General features: G+C 37.2%; 1 protein-coding gene across 4 annotated transcripts in view; it reads right to left on the reverse strand.

The window, feature by feature from the left end:
• Positions 1–201: 201 nt before the first annotated feature.
• The window catches only part of CUNH8orf34 (chromosome unknown C8orf34 homolog), a 165,217-nt gene continuing 147,009 nt past the window's right edge, over positions 202–18,409 (reverse strand). For 2 of the 4 annotated variants that reach the window (XM_050318975.1, XM_050318947.1), the window contains one exon: positions 9,631–9,668. In XM_050318975.1, coding sequence (XP_050174932.1) covers positions 9,646–9,668 — 23 coding nt within the window. In that variant the 3' untranslated portion in view covers positions 9,631–9,645. Of the gene's footprint in view, positions 234–9,630; positions 9,669–10,140; positions 11,177–18,409 lie in introns of those variants that run through there. The other 2 variants (XM_050318965.1, XM_050318957.1) reach the window with 2 other exon arrangements.

Genomic DNA, 18,409 nt, shown 5'->3' on the forward strand with positions numbered 1-18,409 from the left:
CAGCAACACATAAGCCCTGGCACAAAGGAAGGGGCAGATTCTCTGCAATAACTGGTGCAGACCAAGTATGAACAGAACAGGGTGTGATGACTTGAGGAAGCACGTACCAGACATTAGGTAGCCCAGCTGCAGAGCCAGATGATATCCAGGTTCAGGGAAACTGTCATGTCTAGTTCACAGAACTTTGGGTATTCAATAAATCATCCTGAATCAGTCAACTGGAGGGCAGAGCTCTACAAACAACTCCAGCAAAAAAAAAAAAAAGTTGCCAAATGAGAAAAAATATCTTGAGCAGCACGCCCTACGTAATGATGTCTGAGATATCTTGAGGCACTGTCACTACATGGACCAAAGCACTTCCCTTTCAAATAGCCAGACATAACTAGTGTATAAATAACGTGAGTACAGTGAGGTACCAAGCTGAGTTCACTGCCCTTGTACCACAGTGCACACGTACAGTCCTGCACGTGACCAGCCAAGTCCCTGCCATCAATGAATCCCAATGATGGGTATTTCCACACATAGTAATAAAAACTGGTTTCCTTTCCAAATTCTAGGTTAAGCGTTCCTACTTTCAGTTATGTTCTTATGTGCAGCAAAGCAATTAGAACTGTAAAAATAAATTTCCAGGAGGAAAAATTTCATTGTAAAAGATGCAGGTTGTTTTCATCCTTCCAGTACCTGAAGGGAGACGATAACAAAGGTGGAGAGGGACTTTTTACAAAAGCATGTAGTAATAAGAAAAGGGGGAATGGCTTCAAACTGAAAAGCAGTAGGTTTAGATTAGATATTAGTAGGAAGTTCTTTGCTGTGAGGGTGGTGAGGTACAGGAACAGGTTGCTCAGAGAAGGTGTGGATCCACCATCCCTGGAGGTGTTCAGGGCCAGGTTGGATGGGGTTCTGAGCAATCTGGTCTAGTGGAAGGTGTCCCTGCCCATGGAAGAGGGGTTAGAACTGGATGACCTTCAAGGTCCCTTCCAACCCAAATCATTCTATGAGTCTATGAAGATGCAAGCTATAGAGTCAAGGACTCCCAGTAATAACATCTTTCCCCTCTCCCCCCTTTCTTTCACTAAACTTTTAATATAAATTCAAGTTGGACTGTAATAATATGGTTATATTACATAAATTAGTTCCATGATACCTTTTTGTCATCATCTGTTTCAAATACACAATCTGAAAACAAGCTGGCACATTGGATAATTTAATAGTGTCAAAATACTGCAATAGGGTTCAAAAACCCACAACATGTTTACAAGGGATTAAGGCAGATCTAATTATTACTGGTTTGTGCAATCAATCAATATGCCACAATGCAGCATCCTCTGTCTTAGTTGAATTTCCTGGGAATAAGGTTCACTGCTCTGTGTGCTACTGATACAGGTCCTGAACAATGTAGGTGGTGAAAATTGCCATATGGTCAATGTTAAATGAAGGTTGCTCAGCTATAAATCAAATAATTGTGGTGGTGGCTGTCATCACTGGAAATACACAATCACTTTCCAAAAGGGTCAAAGGCCACCACTTGTTTTGTTTTTGCAGTGGGCTAAAGCTCAAAAACTAATTTCCTAACCCTCACACACACAAAAAAAAATATACCAAATTGTACACTGGTAGATTAAACATTGTATCTATCTGCTTATTCTACTTGTTTTCACGGTCCTGTATGTTAGCTCTAACTAAATCTCATTCCTCTGAAATATGCCAGTAGGCCAGTCACTCAAAGTTATTCTGCAGAGAAGAAAACATCATAATGGCATGCAAAGAAGAGGAGTATTCTATTACATGAACAATTCCAACTTCAAGGTAATACAAGGAATAAGAAAAGTCTCAATTTCCAAATATTTCACCATAGAAACCTTAAATCTTATAAAAATGAATTTTTTTGAATGCAAAAATTGAACACGTATAATAAATTTAGAATCCTGTATAATATATTTGGCAGTTGTTCCTCCAATCTGTGACAAAAATATTGCTTTCCTTTGCCATCAATAAAATTATGTCCTCATTCTGCGAACTTACAGGATCTCTCACAATATGAATAACTGTTCCTTTCCTCATGACAGAGAAAATTGGCACCTTTGTGTACAGAATATACAAAAGACAGGACTTTGAAAGCTCTGTAGGTGAAAACTGTGTTACAGTAAATATGGTCTGTAAGTCAAATTGTGGGACCAAGGGAAGAACTTTCTGGAGTGTTTCAGCACATCAGCATCACACATATGCTTCTCAGAAAGTGTTTTTAAATTCTCTCTCACACCTCTGACTGGAGCTAGGAAGCTGCTTGGCAGCAGCACAAGGAAAACTGAATTGTATCATTTCCAGGATAAGAACAGCACCCTTTACTTGTGGATCAGAGCTTGTTCTCAAACCTGAGACAGGACCATTCATCTCAGGACAGTAGCAGGACACCCTCCTGGGACACCAGTGGCAGATTACTACAGAAGACTCAAAGTGCCATCAACCGGGCAAGGGGATTACGAGAGGGCAGAGGGTCTGAAGTGTATCAAAAAGTGTCAGCAAGGATCCCTATTTCCCAAAGTGATCAAGTAATCTACTTACTCAAGGGCTTCTATTCGTAGTGATTAAGTAGCCTAGAAATAGCTGCGTGAGCCCTTTGGAAATGCAGGACCAAGCACTTCAGCAAATCTGGATGTTCACTGTGACCAATTTGGAGACCTCCCCTCATAGTACACTGAGATGCCTACCCAGTTCCACTTTTTCAAAATGACAGGAATAGAGACAGGTACAAAAATACCCATATTCACACAAAGCAGCACAGAAACACCCATGTACAAACTCCCTTCACTTCCCATTGCACACAAACTTTTCTCTACCTGTGAAGACACCTCTGAGGCTGTTCCCACATCCACCAAGGAGAGCGGCAGTGATAACAGAGCAGTCCAGCCTACATGCAAAAGGAAGAACTACTTGTGGCAAGCCACATACTGATGACAGACCAGAAAGAGAACAAAAAAGTGCAATATAAATGCCATTATGGCAGCTTTAAAGGAGAGTAAATTGAAGAGCTTGAAGCACTGGAAGAAAATGGATCCTTACAGAACTCAGGGCAGATTTCACTGCTCTTCAGCACACTTGGCAAATGCCCACTTGCCTCTACCTAAAGGCACTCAGGCTGTGGTGTTACCTGACACTCAGCTACATATTCTGTGTGCTAAATGCTATGCATTTACCCAACTAATTAAAAAAGCAAAGAAATGACACAAACAAGAAAATTCTAGAAAAATTCCTCTTACCTAGAAGCACGTGATTTCCTACAGAGAAATACAAATGAATACAAGCAAAAATACAAGCCAAAACTACTAACAGTGCCATGTCAGTACTATGTGATGCACACAATTATTTCGACACCTCGTGGGTTTGATCTGTATATTCAAAAAAACTCCTTCTGGATGAACAAATTAGGAAAATAACATACTATGAACTGAATTAGTGGCATGATACTTAAAAAATACCTAAAAATAATACCTTAAACATTCTTATTCTTATGAACAATCTGTCATAGCTGCATTCAGACCAAAAAGTAAAACCGGAAATATGGATCTCAGCTTCCTCTTGAATAGAAATACCCTGGGGTTGGATGGGGAATACTTCCTACCTTGCCAAGGTACCAATTAAACAGAAGTCCATTCAGGATTGTTCCTTGTGTTGAAAGAAACAAACAACTATATTCTGCTCAGTAAGCGATACATTAAAAGAGTTAGGGGAACATGGTGGGTGGGCAGAGGAACAACCTAAAGATATGCCTTTCCCCTGAGCATTTTCTGTAAATTAAGACAAGTTTCAAGTCTCTCTCAGTTATCACCCTAACTCTCTCCAAAATCCCATGATAGTGGTAAATTACAGTTTATAGGATGAAAAAACTAGCATTGCTTCTCAGAAGTACTCAAAAATGCCATATTTGGATTAGAGTAGCCACCTCAATTAAGTACATCAAAAAGTATTTAATGTGGAGGCAATGGAAAGGAGGCGAAACATATTCCTAATGGAAAAATTTTAGCCCTGTAAATCTATGTCAAAGTTTACATATCCCCATAAGAAATAGTTTAGAAAGAATGATTAAAACCTTCAGATGATACTTTAAAAATGTCTAATAATAAAATTGGGTGATTTCCAAGGACTACAAGAGCTGGAACTTCTCTGTACAATACAAAATCTGCTGGAAACACTAGCAAGGATGTAAATGATCCTTCAGGGTGCCAAGAAGACACAGCTCCTGGGAGGCTGCTCTCTGCTAGGACAAAGAGAATACCCCAGGTTAAAAAGACAACAGGGCACTTTGGACATGATGCTTTTCACAGTTCAGAAAGGAGTTAACTTTTTGAACACAGAATTTATTAATGCTGTGGATAACAGAAGACCATTCTAATGGATGTAGCACATGTCACAGAAGTGAATACCATATACACGAAGTTCAATAGTCATATTTCCCCTGCATTGGTAAGTACAGGATAAAACTTTATCTTAGTGTCTCTATTATAATACACCAATGTATAGTAGTTTACAACTATAAGCTTATTAAGCTTACTAGAAAGTACCATGGGTCAGATAAGCAGTTTAGCCAAAAGCATGATGCCACATGACCATCACAGGTCAGAGTAAAACAAAAAGATATCAATATCACACATTCTCTGTAGGTCTTATTCCTTACTGTTGGTAATGTCTTATTGTATCACTCTGAAGAGATGAGGACCCCTTTGTATGACACTTATCAAGGTTCTCAGATTTCTGAACCACTAGTGAAGACAGAAGTAATATAAAAATTGTTATGAAGCAGAGAAGGAGATACTGTATATTTTTTACCTCAGGCTAGATAAATAATACATTCTGACCACAGATACTTAATCCGGATACAGGAATAAACATTTCTACATTCCTGAATTCATTTTTTTTATACTTTTAAAATCTACAGGGTACAATATTTACTTTTCCTAAATGCTTCTGACATATCTGTACACTGAAAGATCAGTATTCCACCATCTGAACACAGTATTACTCTCTAAAACATTTTGCACGCAGAACAAGCGGTAGAAGATAGAATTTAATTTGTCACACTGTGAATTAATTGCTTCAAAGAGAGATAGTGACATCTCCATTTGGATTTTTGACTGTTTTTACATTAAGAACTTTAGTTCTGTCTTTTAAATACCTTACAGTCTTTGCACAGAGCAGACACAGAATTACAGATGAGGCTGATACTACATTCTCTCCCAAAAGGTCTATGCATCACTGTACCCCAGGCAAGTCCATCAGATGTTTTCAACACATACTCATAGGAAAATATTTTAAATTCTGCAAGATCTGTGCCCAGACGAAAAGTCAATAACAGATAATGTGTTCTGGACACAGAAATGTAGCATCACCTGGGGGGATAGGAAGTATAAGTTGCTTTGGAATCTCAGCTAAAGGGCCCCAGACTTTATTAAACCTGGAGCTGCGAGGGTGTAGGTGTTGGATTACACACATCAATAGGAAGAGAATGATTTCTGGAGGCACTTAGGAGAGGTTTTGAATTATGGTACTTATCAGGCCCCAGGGAGAATTTTGGCAAGATTTTGAAATACACTTATGAATTCCTCATGCACTTTTTAGACACAGCTACAGTCGAACACAGAGGCTAGAAGGACTCTTTGCTGTTTCATCGTATGTGACTTGTAGTGCAAAAGCAGGACTTTGCAGAGCAGCAATATGTCCACCCTGTAGAGCACAAATCCTTACTGTTTGCAGCTGACACATCTCCTGGCCTGTAACAATGCTTCTTCAGTACTGAAGGCAACTTTGGGATGAAATCCTGGCCACATTTACATCACTGCAAACATTCTCAAGGTTTTACAGGACTTATAATTCCTTCCGTTGTTTTGGATGGTGTTTCTATTCATTGTCATCTTAGCTGAAGCGAGATGAAGACAATTAAGATATGAAGAATATATTCAAGGGAAAAAGATCTTGTTCTGAGAAAGAACTGTCAAACAAAATACAAGCACTTGGGTACATGATATTCTAAAGATAAGGAGAGGGATTCTCCATCTCCAGACATTCTCAAAACACGTTAGATAAACATCTGTCAGAAATGGTTTACCTGCAGTTACATTGCCTCAGGTTAGCAACTGAATATCTCGAGGCCCTTCCCAGACACATTTCCTATTACACTCCATCGCTAGGCTAACACATATGTACATTTCTGGGAGAGGAGGTTCCTGGTAAGCATCAGCAGCTCAGCATTTGATTAAGGCACGAGAGGAACTTTAATGTTCTCTCTCCTGTGAGGTCTCTTTAGGGTCGTGCTGAAGAGGTTTCAGTGGGCAAAAAGAAGGTTTCTTGTGTCTCTCTCACAAATCAGAACAATACTGCATCATTAAGCTCTCAAAAGAAGGCCCAGGAATCTACACAAGACATTGGTTCAGTGATTCTACTTAATTATTTGAGAGCCAGAAGCATTCCCCAGGATTGGCTGATAATAACTAAAGAACAGCAATGTGGATCTCAAATATAACACTTATCATCCAAAGATGCACTAGTTGGAGAGTGCATCAAATTCTACAGTAGAGCTTCTGGAATAGAAGCTGGCATAATATTAGTCACTAAAGCACTGCTATTTTCCAACAGAGATCTGTATGGAGCTTTGTAGATTAAATTCCAGTTCTCGATAAAGTGAAATTTCTACCTTTGCACTGTGTTTGTGTAAGTGAAAATACCACTACAGACTTCTTTGCTGATTGAACTTAAAGTCCAGAATAGCATTTTCACTTAATGATGCACCTTGATGGGTTTAAAGCTGATGCAGAGGAAACTTCAACAGACAGTACATATTAAATTTGTTACATGTCTAGGGCAGACAAGCCATAGAAAAGAGTATCTGACTGTACTATCCATCATCAAACTAGGTTCTATTTGATTATGCTTTAGTTTTATATAACATGCCAAGAAATAAAACAGCATCCAAATTCATAAGGAACAATAGTGTCGGAAATCTAACTTATAAACATGTCTTCTGTTAACTTGCAATTTGACAATTAATTTGACTATTACTTCAGCAATATAACAAGAAGTAAGTTAATGCTGTCAAACCAGTGCTGTGTTTAAACTTTATTGGATTAATCCCAAACTTTTAGTACTTTCAGCTGAAACAGTAAAGGAAAAAATATTATAAAACTAATTGTATTGTCCAACTAGCTGTTGTCTAATCCAAACGAAGTAGAAACCAGGGCCCGGAGTGAATGGGCAGAAACTTCTCTAAGCGTAGGAAGAACTAGTGTGCCTCTGAATATGTATTTCTGCATATCTTTTTTCTTGTGAAGCTGCCTGGATCTAGTCATATAAAGCTGGTAAAAGCATAGTAACTTTATAGTTAGCATACTTGCTGCAGAGAAGTCCAGGCTGCTGTAATCTAACCCAGGGAGCTTTTCTGTATTTTATATGAATAGTTCATTGGATTAAATGTGAAACATGTCTATATATAGCCCGAGCAATAAAACAATAGTTACACATTCATGCACACGAGTTGGCTTTCATTAAGATCATATATCTCTATGAGTTTAGTTGTTGCAGTATAGGATTTCCCCTGCATTAGCTCTGTAAGTGAAACATAGACATACCGAAAGCAATACTCCAGGAAGTCAGAATTGAGTTCCGCTCCCGCTTTTTAAAGTGCTGACTCAGAAGAAAGAGGCCTGAACTGTGAATAAGGCCATATTTTTAGGAAACATATTCCCACAGGGCCAGAAGCAATACACAGTACGTCTGCTTGTTATGTGGTTTTGAATTATTGCTGAAGTTTTCAAGGTAAGGATTTGCTCAGAGAAATCTCCCCTTGGATAATATTCAAAAGAAATTGTTTCATTTTAATAGCTTTATGCAAGGAAAACTTCTTTCCCACTTCTCCCTTAGTCACACCTACAAATCCTAGAGCTAGACACTGGGGTAGAGAGAAGTCACTCTTTAAAATCTGCCAAATGATGAAGTTACTTGATATGAGCAGTACAGAAGGAAACCTACTAATATTATTGTGTTATTGGAGTGAATACAGATGCATTAAGGCTGTTTTTAAGATTATCCAGATAAAGTATTAAGGGTGTGAAGATCTTAAAAGGAAGCAGCAGAAACACACATGGCCATAAAACCTATTTTATTATAAATTGGCCTTTGAAAGAAAAACAGCTGCTTATTAGACAAGCTACAGGAATTTTTATATACTGAGATATGTTTCTATTTTTTTTCACTAACAAGTACTATTTAGAATACTGCATCCCTATATTATTGCATTCATAAAGCCTTTAAAAAATTAAGATGCAAACATCTGGCTAGAAAAAATTTATCTGTTTCTCTTGACTCTTTTTTGCATCAAAATGCAGTAACTGAATAGCACCGGCAATGACCCATAAAGTATCTTTCTGAAAAGCACTAAATCTACTCTGTTCTGTGCAAGTAGACAGCAGCACATTTTTATGCAGCTTTACACTGAGCTTTTTCAATGACTTTGAAGTGCCTGGTGCAGAGTCAAAAACAAAAAAACCCTCCACCTTGACATTCTTGCCAAACTAACTGCAGCATCATCAACAAGAACATCCACAGCTGACTCTCAATTCAATTAGGCACCATGGAGGCAGAGTTTATTCCACTGACAAATGGAAACTGCTTCTTGAAGCCAGAAAGGTCAAAGAGAAAATGAGTAAGGCTTCCTGCATCTCAGAGGTGAAAACAAGTTTATCACACATGCCTTCTGCATGGCCTTCCCAGCTGCTGTTTATGCTCCCCAAGCCCAGCTGCTTGTTGCCTAATTAAGCACATCTCAGCTTCTCCTTGGAGTTCTCCTTGCCCGCTTCATTGCCAGCTTGTGTGCAGTCAGGGTACCAGGTGGCTGCTTCTCCTCTATAGTGCCAGCACTGGTTTCTGGGCTGAGTGCTAGTATCAGCCAAAATTTTTGGCCATACGCTTCAGAGGGAGAGTTGCCAACCACAAGTGTTAAAAAACCATGAGATCATGTAAAAATTATGAGAACTAAAACAACAACAAAAAAATCACATGGGATTTTCTGTATGCTTTAGTGTAAAAATAAAGCCTTATTTTCCATGGTTTTATCCTCTACCATTCAGTTTAGAAAGTGTCCCAGAAAAAACACATTGTTTTGGCCAATCCCAAGAGCAGCCAGCTCTCAGGAGCCCAAAGCTTCACAGCTTTTACAACTAGGACCACCCAACAGTCAAACCCTCCCACCACATTTTGAGATACTTGCATAAAATTAGCATTTGCTAAATTGTTCATAACTCTAACTAAAGTGTTGATGGTACCCCCAATACCTGTAACAGAAAAGCTTTTTTTCCTCTGAAGACAGGAGCAGGATTGATATGCTGTCTTCCTGAATAAAGCCTGTCTTGTATTTCTTCACATGTAATCCAAATATAAAACCAGACATGCCCCTAACCAAGCATCTCTGCATTACTGAGCCAAAACTGTTTTCAAGTTCTTACATATGCAAGAACTTCTAGAATTAAGAGGCTATCAAATTCCATTTTTTTCACTTGTTGTGAGCAATCTTAGTTCTCCTGAAGTCAATGAGATTTTTCCCAGGGATTAAATATGGTCATGATTTCACCCAGTAATGACATGAAGCAGAAGGAATGGAGCTTAACAGATGTTCAGTGAAGCAACTGAAAGAAGAAAAAAAGACAAACTTGTTTTACTTTTTTCAGTATTGACAAGGTAAAATATGAAAAGTGAGCCACTAAGGAAGAATAAAACCCATGAAGAGGAGATATTAGTTTCACAGAAATGCTTTTCTGAGCACAACTGACTAAATACTGCCTATCAATGATATCATGCAAATGAGTCTTCAAGTATATTGCAAATGCACACAGCATAACAGATTTTCTTTACTGATGACAAATTAATGAAGCCTCTTCCTGAAATGAACTTAAAGGGACTATTCTCATTGGGGTTTCAGTATTTCATTTTACATACAGGAACTCTACACTGTGATGTCACATATAGCAAGTACTTGCTCACCACAATGCTACCTTCCATTTTACTTGCTCATGACTAACACAGATGACACACTTTCTGTGTATTTAGCACTGTATGTTTGTGAGACAGCAAAAAAAAGTTCACACTATGAAACACTCATGACAGACAATTCATTTTTATTTCTTAAACAAATAGATGCTTTGTAATACTGTATATTTTAACAGTTGCAAGCAATTTTATTATATCATTCTGTCTAAGATACAGGAACCAAGCATACATAATTGAAGACAAAGAAAATTGAGAACACTCTTGACAGAATTAACAGATAAATGAAATCAGTAAATGCAACTGCCACATCCCTTCATTTGATGTCTGTGCAAAAGCATCTTCTAAAGTTCCAAGCACACAGCACACACCAATTAGGATATTTTAAACAGCAAACTTGTTTCAGGAATCCATACAAGTAACTAAAACTTCATCATAGTATATGAAATTCCTTTAGGTGCTTTATTTTTGCATGCATGCGCCGTTTCTTGTTGTTACGCTCCCTTTTTCAACAGAGTCTTTATTTGTTTTAGAGATCAAAGTGGATAAATTCAATATAAAGTTATGTGGCACCAGCAGCACCTGTTTCTGCTACCCACACACGCACCCCTTTCACTCACTCCCCTTTCTGGCATCTCTCTGCAGGTGACTATGAGTGAACAGCTAGTTCTCTGTGAGACCTGAATGGGACATACATATTGGCAGATGCAGGCAAATACTTTAATGTTTATTAATCTAAAAAAGAGTAAAGATTACAAAAATATAAGGAGTAGAAAACCTTAGGCAAGTTAAAATACATAAAATCTTTAGGCAAAGTTTATTTTGGTTAGGCAGAGTTTAGTTTATCAAATGGTGATCCAAAATAACTGGGGTATAAACTAAACAAAACATTACAAGAACTTTGTAAGAACTAAAAGGTGACAGTTCCCTTTCTTCCTAAGGCCACTGCACCACAGTAAATACTCTGATTCAGTGCACTACAGCATCCACATATCAGAGCAGTTCTATACAAGTACTGCTGATACTAGAAAAATAACTTTAATTAAAATCATTATGTATAAACTAAAGCAAGTTTTCAGGTGTTTTCAGTTTTGATAATAATTTTGTTTTAATTAAACTGTTCTTCAATAATCCCACTGATTTCACAAACCTGTGAAATCAAACAGAAAAACACAGAAATTAGGGCTAAAATGTTAAGTACATAAAAATAGGATAAAAGTGAAAATTAATCCTTCATTGTGTTTGCATTTTGTAAAAGTTCTCCATTATGCTGAATTCATGGTTAAATAAGCAAGATGGATCAGTATGTTGATGAATCTCGATTCTTTTTTATTTCTAAAATATTCAGAAGCAAATAATGGCTTCTTTAGTTACATTATTTGTTCCAATTATTCAGTGTTTTGGAGGTTTATTCTGCTGCTTCTTTTTAAATTGCAGTAATAGATTGCAAAAATAACCCTTGTTTCAAAAAGCATTGAACATAATATGCAACTGTGATGAATCAGATCAGCTGAGATAGCAATGTTTTAATTTCTGGTTATGTTCAGGTTGAAAAACTTGCCTGAAGCAAAATGGAAATTTAGCTTTTACAAATATTTATATATGCATATTGAAATGGATTGTTTTGCAAATGTTGCTGACTGTAACACAACCTGCCCCTTCCTGTGTTTGTAAAAGATGTAATGCTGTAACTGGACCTATTATATAAATCCAGTAACAGAATCAGGGTTATAAACTGGAAATAAACCCCACAACCACATTTAACTACACAGCTGAATGCATAAAGGTTTGTATGCTACCTCAGAAGCCTTCACCTTGCCATTTCTTAACACTGAAGGAAATCAGGCACAGCAGCTTCACATTTATTCACTCCTTTTGAACATATAAATATGCAAGCCCTCTTCAGGAGATTAAAGAAAACTTGGCAGGAACAACCTATTCCCATTATCTCCAGCTAATTAACTAAATAGAATTGGAATAAATTTCCCTTTGTCAGGTGATAAGCCTGGACTTTATATGTGATACCGTACTCATATTCAACAAAGCATGAAAATCTCTGCAACAACAGTGACAAAACCAAAACCAACAAGAAATAAAGCCCAGGAAATCTTAGCAACAGTTCTTATCCTTTATGAACTTGATATGATTTTTTGGGGGGTCATTTATACCTAGTGTTTAACAACTGTTTTCCTTGAAGGTGTTTATTTAGCAGATATTCAAGCTTGTCACAGTTTGATCTTTAAAAAACAAACTTGTCTTATGGTGGGGTAAAGAAGAGTAAATATATGTAAGCCTGTTTCATTTGCAGATTCTTCTTGTGACTGTTACCCATAGAAAATCCAAGGACTGGCCTTCCTAACTGTAGAAGAAAATGCCAGCCAGAAAATATACTGCATGCTACCCCATATCCATGATGGAATTCTTGACTGATGAAAAAATGTATTACCAAGATCAAATCAACTTTCAGCTGTCATAAGATAGAAGAACACCAAAGGGGAGATGCAGGAGTTGAAGGGCAGCCTGAAGAGGTGATGGGATTAAGTGCACCCATCCCAGTCCCCCAGTAAGACAGATCTCTAGTTGTCCTCTGAGGTGACTTTTTTATCTCTTTACTTTAGAGAACAGCTTGGGCTAGATTCTCTCAGTGTTATACACCTGAAGGTAGGTGAGGTGAGTCATACCCTGACATGCTGATTTCTCCAGTGTAAAAGGAAATGACAGTGGTTCTAAAAGTAGTTAATAAAAGCTGGAAGCCACCACTGACTGACTTGGGGAAGACAACTGAAAAACTACAACCATTTTAAATCTAGTGAAATCATAACAGAAAGAAATATAGACAGACTCATGACACATTTAGGAACATTAACTGGTGATTTTTCATAGCTCTCCTGTCAGTTATCTTGTTTTATCATTCCACTTCAGAAATCAGGGAAATAAGATACAGAGAAAATAAGCTTTGCCCAGATCTTGCTGTAACACTCACACTGGCACTATGCCTTGCCAAAGAAGATTTAAATAAAATGAACAGAAGTCACATATGAAGAATCAACCCTTCTCTCTTCTCCCTCTCCTCCAGTTTCCAAGTTCATGGATTTTTCCCTCTGACAGGGTCAGGAACAGTCTCAAAATCTTAACTTTTTCCATTACAGAGCTTTTCTTACTTGAATTTGAAATCCTTCCTCTCATGATAAAGAGGAGTTTCTACAGTTTTGACGTAAAATAAATCTTTGCCTTGTAAAACACATTTACGTCAATAGGATGATAAGGAGCTTGGAGAATACTGGGCAAAATAGAGAAAGCAGATTTCTTTCATAGTTGCTTCACTTCTTGGTGCTTTTTACAACCTAGAATTATAGTCAAGCATTCCATATTTTTTTCTAGTTTCTGCCACAATCTGGCCCTTCTGCTGCATCAGTCAGTTATGGAGCCAAAAGCCTCTCAAGGCCTTATTTGATGCAAAAGGATTGTACTCCCTGCTTGCTGTACACTGGGTCTTGCACTTCATGGAGTTATTTGCATTCAAACAAATTGAGTGAAAAGTATCAAAACCAAATCAAGTGTTTAAATAAAGTTCCTTCCACAACATACAACAAATTAGGCTGCATTCTCAATAAAATGTTACATTTTTTGCCATAATGGCAAGAAATTTATTTGCTACAATGGTGAGCTGGTTAACCGATTGTCAGTGATTAGTCAGTAAAAGCTTTAGTTTGTTTATTCCACGAAATTCTTTAATGTTAGAGAAGAGCTTACTTTCCTAGCAGTTTATTATTTTTATTATGTCCTTAAGACTGATCTTTTAACAGCACAATATTAAACAACCTGTCTTTCAACACATACACTGTAATTTGTGCTTCAAATAAAAGTTCTTGTATCAATATTTAGAGCCTGTTGTTTCACTATACTGCCAGTGGAGTATTTTTGTTGTGACATATGTAAATATAAATTTATATACTTATTTTTGAAAAAAATTCTAATAAAACTTAGTACAGTTTTTTTAGTGATGAGCAAGGATGATTGTCCATTGAACTTCTACGTATGTCTATCCAAAGTGGTTTATAGAAGACATAGAACTCTGTGGAAGTTCAAAAAAGCTTAGAACTCCAGTTGCAATTTTTTTTTTTTTTACTAAAAAATAGAATCTTTCCAAAGTAAAATATTTATCATTGCTGTTATATATATTGACTTTTAATAGCAGACATTCACACAGATAAAATTATCACAAACATATTTGTGCTCTGAAATCTACTGACTTCTATAACTGTCTAGGGCACAGTAAAGTTTAACTATATTCACCAGTATCTTTGTTATGGTCAATATTAATCCAAGTTTTCATACCTCATATTTCCCAGGTGCATAATTTTGGATCACTAAGGACTGACATTACTTTACCCAGAGGCACCCTGTCTTCTCAAATAATTGATTTTTATGTCCCAGGGACTAAGTTATGATAATAAAAACAACCAGGTAGGGGGAGTTTTGCTGTTTAAAATCACTAAAATAAATCTTAGAATAAAAATCACAGAAATGTGACCATCTAGCTTGACCTCCCATACACCTGTACAGAGCCCACAGAATCTTCCCCTGGATTATCTATAATTTGTCATTTAGAAAGCTCAGTCACCTCGTTTTAATGGCTTCATGTTCATTGCCTCCCTTAACTTTTGCTTACAATGCTTGAGGCTCCTGGTTGCTAGGACAGAAGATTTAATTTCCTTTGTCACAGTTTGATGAGTTGAATCTTTTTTTATTTAAATGTCTACCTACAGATACCAAGTCATCTCTGAGGTTCCTGGCTGAATGCCTTGATGTGAGGCAAACTCCTCACAAGGTTTCCCAAAGCCTGGGTCGTTTTTAATCATCCTCTGAAATCCCTCAAGTAATTCAAATCTGTCTTAATGGCAAGACACCAATCCCACAGTTTTTTACTGATATGATGCGGAATAATTACTTCACTCCTTAACTTTTTAAGTGTTCAAGAAATGGAATACCCTCCTTTGTGACAGCATTATGCTGAGAGCTCACACTGAGATGATCTTCTATGATCATCCTAAATCTTTTAGGTCACTGCTTTCCAGGACAAAGCCCCATTATTCTGCAGCAGAGACAGATATATTTCTCTGGTGCCAGATATATTTCATTTCCTTCAAATATACTTCATCTGGTTATAATAACGTGCATTTTACTGGAATTTGGCCATTATACCAGGGGATTAATATCATTTAATAACTTCAACTTGTCCTTCCCAACAATTATCCAGACCTATCAGACCCTAATGAGCCCCATTCATCTACATCTTCCCATTAGAAACTCTAGTTTTTGATTCCTCATTGAGCCAGCTTTTAATTTACCTAATGTGTGCCCTGATAATTCTCTATGCCACTTTTTAAATTACAGTGTCATTTTTTATTACATTAAATGTCTTTGGGAGTCCAAGTTTAGCATAATAATGCGAGTTGTAGAAAAAGATATCTCTAAGTTTGGAAGTTGTACTGAAAAAGCTTTCTGCACTGAAACAGATTTTGAGAATTATTTTTTCCTCACTCCATTGGAAAATTCCCTCCTCCCAAATCTGTAGTCCAATGTGAACTTTTCCAAAATAAAACCAAAACTTACTTAATATAAATAAAGTGACATGTGCTAAAGCCTTAATAGTATAAGAAGATAATGGCAGCTTTGGATTTAAGCACATCCATTCCAACAATACGAAACTTGAGTCTGATTCCAACTTTCCCTAGCCTTTCCAACAGCCATTTGACTTCTGGTAGAAATAATGTCAATCTCTACTCTTATTTTGCTATCTACAAATAATTAAATCCAAGTGGGCAGGTGTCCATGCTAGAAGATTGGTTTTATTTTCAGATTCAAAAAGCAGTTATATGAAATGGTGCAGCTTCAGCTACGGATGTAACAAGACATCCAGCCAAGACCATCCAATAGGATAAATTCTGTTTACAGGAGCACAATCCTTTCTGGAATCCCATTTCTGAAGTACACATAGCACTGTCTCAAGCTCAATACCTAGCCAAGCCACTGGCAGGCAGAATGAGAGGCAACGTATCTTCTTTAACATACATAAGTGCATGCTGAATAAATTTGCAAAATAACTCATACTCCAAGCAGAAAAAAATCTTTATGACACCCTTGGAAAGGCGTAAGTGGAATGGCAAGATGTGACTTTTTTACTCTAGTTTGTATTACCACTCTTGAAATATTAAGTGAAAGAAAGATACCAATATGTTTCTTCACAAGACTCTTGAATGTGAAATCAAAGTCTCCCAGAAGTTCACTTTTGGGTCAGACTCCCTTCTGGACAAAAAAAGTGAATTTACTATTCACTGAGAAAAAGTTCCAAACACAACAATTATGTTCTTACTAACCAGACACATAATTGTCTCGTATGTTTTAGCAATGCCTCATAACTACCTTACTCCCTAGAGAAGCTACATTTAGCATTGTCCTAAACTCAAACCCACTGCAAGAGATTTTTCTAGTACAGCTATACTCCATCAGAGCAGAACATAAATAAAAATAACTGAATTTGACCAACAGAAATGGAATGGAATGTCATAAATTTGGCAATCAAGTTGCTACTCTGTCTGATTCTGTCATTGTTATTCATACTCCATATCACCTGACTAGCAAAGCAAACTTTCACAGCAAAAACATACTACAGTAGTAAACTCCTTGTTATTATTATCTCTGATCAACTAATTTTCCAAATCGTAGGAACACTTACTTTCATAATTAAGAAAAACTGACTGTTTAGGCATGTGAATTTGCTCAGTGCAAGGAATTTACCCATGTACAAATACTGCATGGTTTGGAAATTTACTGGAATACAGTCTGAACTTCTTCATTCAACAAAAAAACCCTGTCTTTCCTTCTTTGGGTCCTTCTACTAGGTGGACATTTGTGCAGAATGGGAAAGCGGATGTTTTATTCAATACCTGTTGAAGTCATTATCAGAGTGTCTTTGACTGCAGAGTTTCAAGACCAGCGAAGAATGAATGAAGTGGAAATCCCACTTTTCCCCAACAATCCTTTGATTTATCAGCAGTAGACTTTTCACTGTGAACCTTAGAAAAGAGTTTGCAGATGTTCAGCCACAAAACATTTAAATTTATACAGGCGAGGGTTCAAGCCTTGTCCCAGATCAGCTGAACGGGAAGCGAACATCTAGTGCTCCTGTTGGCAAGTTGAAGTTGGAGTGAAGTGGCAGTAGCCACACAACTTTGTGTGCCACTGACCACAGAAAACGTCATGCCTTAAGTGGATTAGCGCAAAGGAATGTATATATACATGTGATCTTTAAGGTCCTTTCCAACCCTTAATATTCTGTGATTATATATATATTATGGATTAACCGAGTAGCAAGTTTTTCAAGAATCCGAGTTATTCACTTATCATGTACCTCTGCTTGATGGACTGACTGGAGGGAGGGATCCTTTACATCCAAGGCTGTGTGACCTGGGGAAATCTGCTGTGTTGGTTACTTCCTGAGTTAGGCACCCAAGAAAGCAGACTTATGCTTTTGGGCAGCAAACCTTTGCCAAGACTACAGACAGTAGGTCAAATTACACCAAAAGACTGTCTTTGTCTTTGCAAGGTTCTTGGAAGGTAGGGATGCTTTAAAAATTTCCAACCAGCAATCTTTGTAGGACTTCTGCTAAAGGGAAAATTCAAGTTGACTCTTGACAGTCCCCAGAAAGGCTGAATTTCTTCTCACAAAAGTTGGCTAAGAAATGCTCTGGTGGTTGTAGATGCAGCTTTTCTGTTTCTGTGCATCAGTATCCCACGAAGAAGAAAATTATTTTTGCCAGCTCAAAGAACTTTCATCTAACTGAAGGATTGTGCAAGTGGTAAATATTTTCTCCTGATCCCTCCTTTTCCAAGAAAGATCTGTATGCATTCTCTGAAACCTCTGCAAAGAATCAGCACACAAGCAAACTACTGCAGATAATAATGGGGAACTGTTGTCAGAATGACAACTGAAGAAGAACACACATGAGGCTCTGTCTACAGAAATTTTTAGTGACTCTAACAAACAATTGATTTTAGATGATATTGTCTTGGTGATTTTTACCTCTCTTTGCTCAGTGTGTAAAGAGTTTCAAAGGAGAACCCATCTATCAGGCAGAAGAAATTTAGTCACTAAATTATAACAGTTCTTAAAAAGCTTATGTTAGTTTCTATTTTTTAATAAAAATATACATTGAGAAAATAATTATACATTTATCTCTTTCTCTGACCTATGTCCACAAACTTAATTAGGCGCATAAAGAGGAAAAGGGGAGAGTATGCTAAAAAAATCAATAATGCTTCTTGAAGATGTTTTCCTTCTTTAGCATCAAAAATCTTTTAAGATGGAATAATTTATTCT

Source organism: Myiozetetes cayanensis, unplaced genomic scaffold, assembly GCF_022539395.1.
Source record: "Myiozetetes cayanensis isolate MyiCay16 unplaced genomic scaffold, myiCay2020 scf1, whole genome shotgun sequence".
In the NCBI taxonomy this organism is placed as follows: domain Eukaryota; kingdom Metazoa; phylum Chordata; class Aves; order Passeriformes; family Tyrannidae; genus Myiozetetes; species Myiozetetes cayanensis.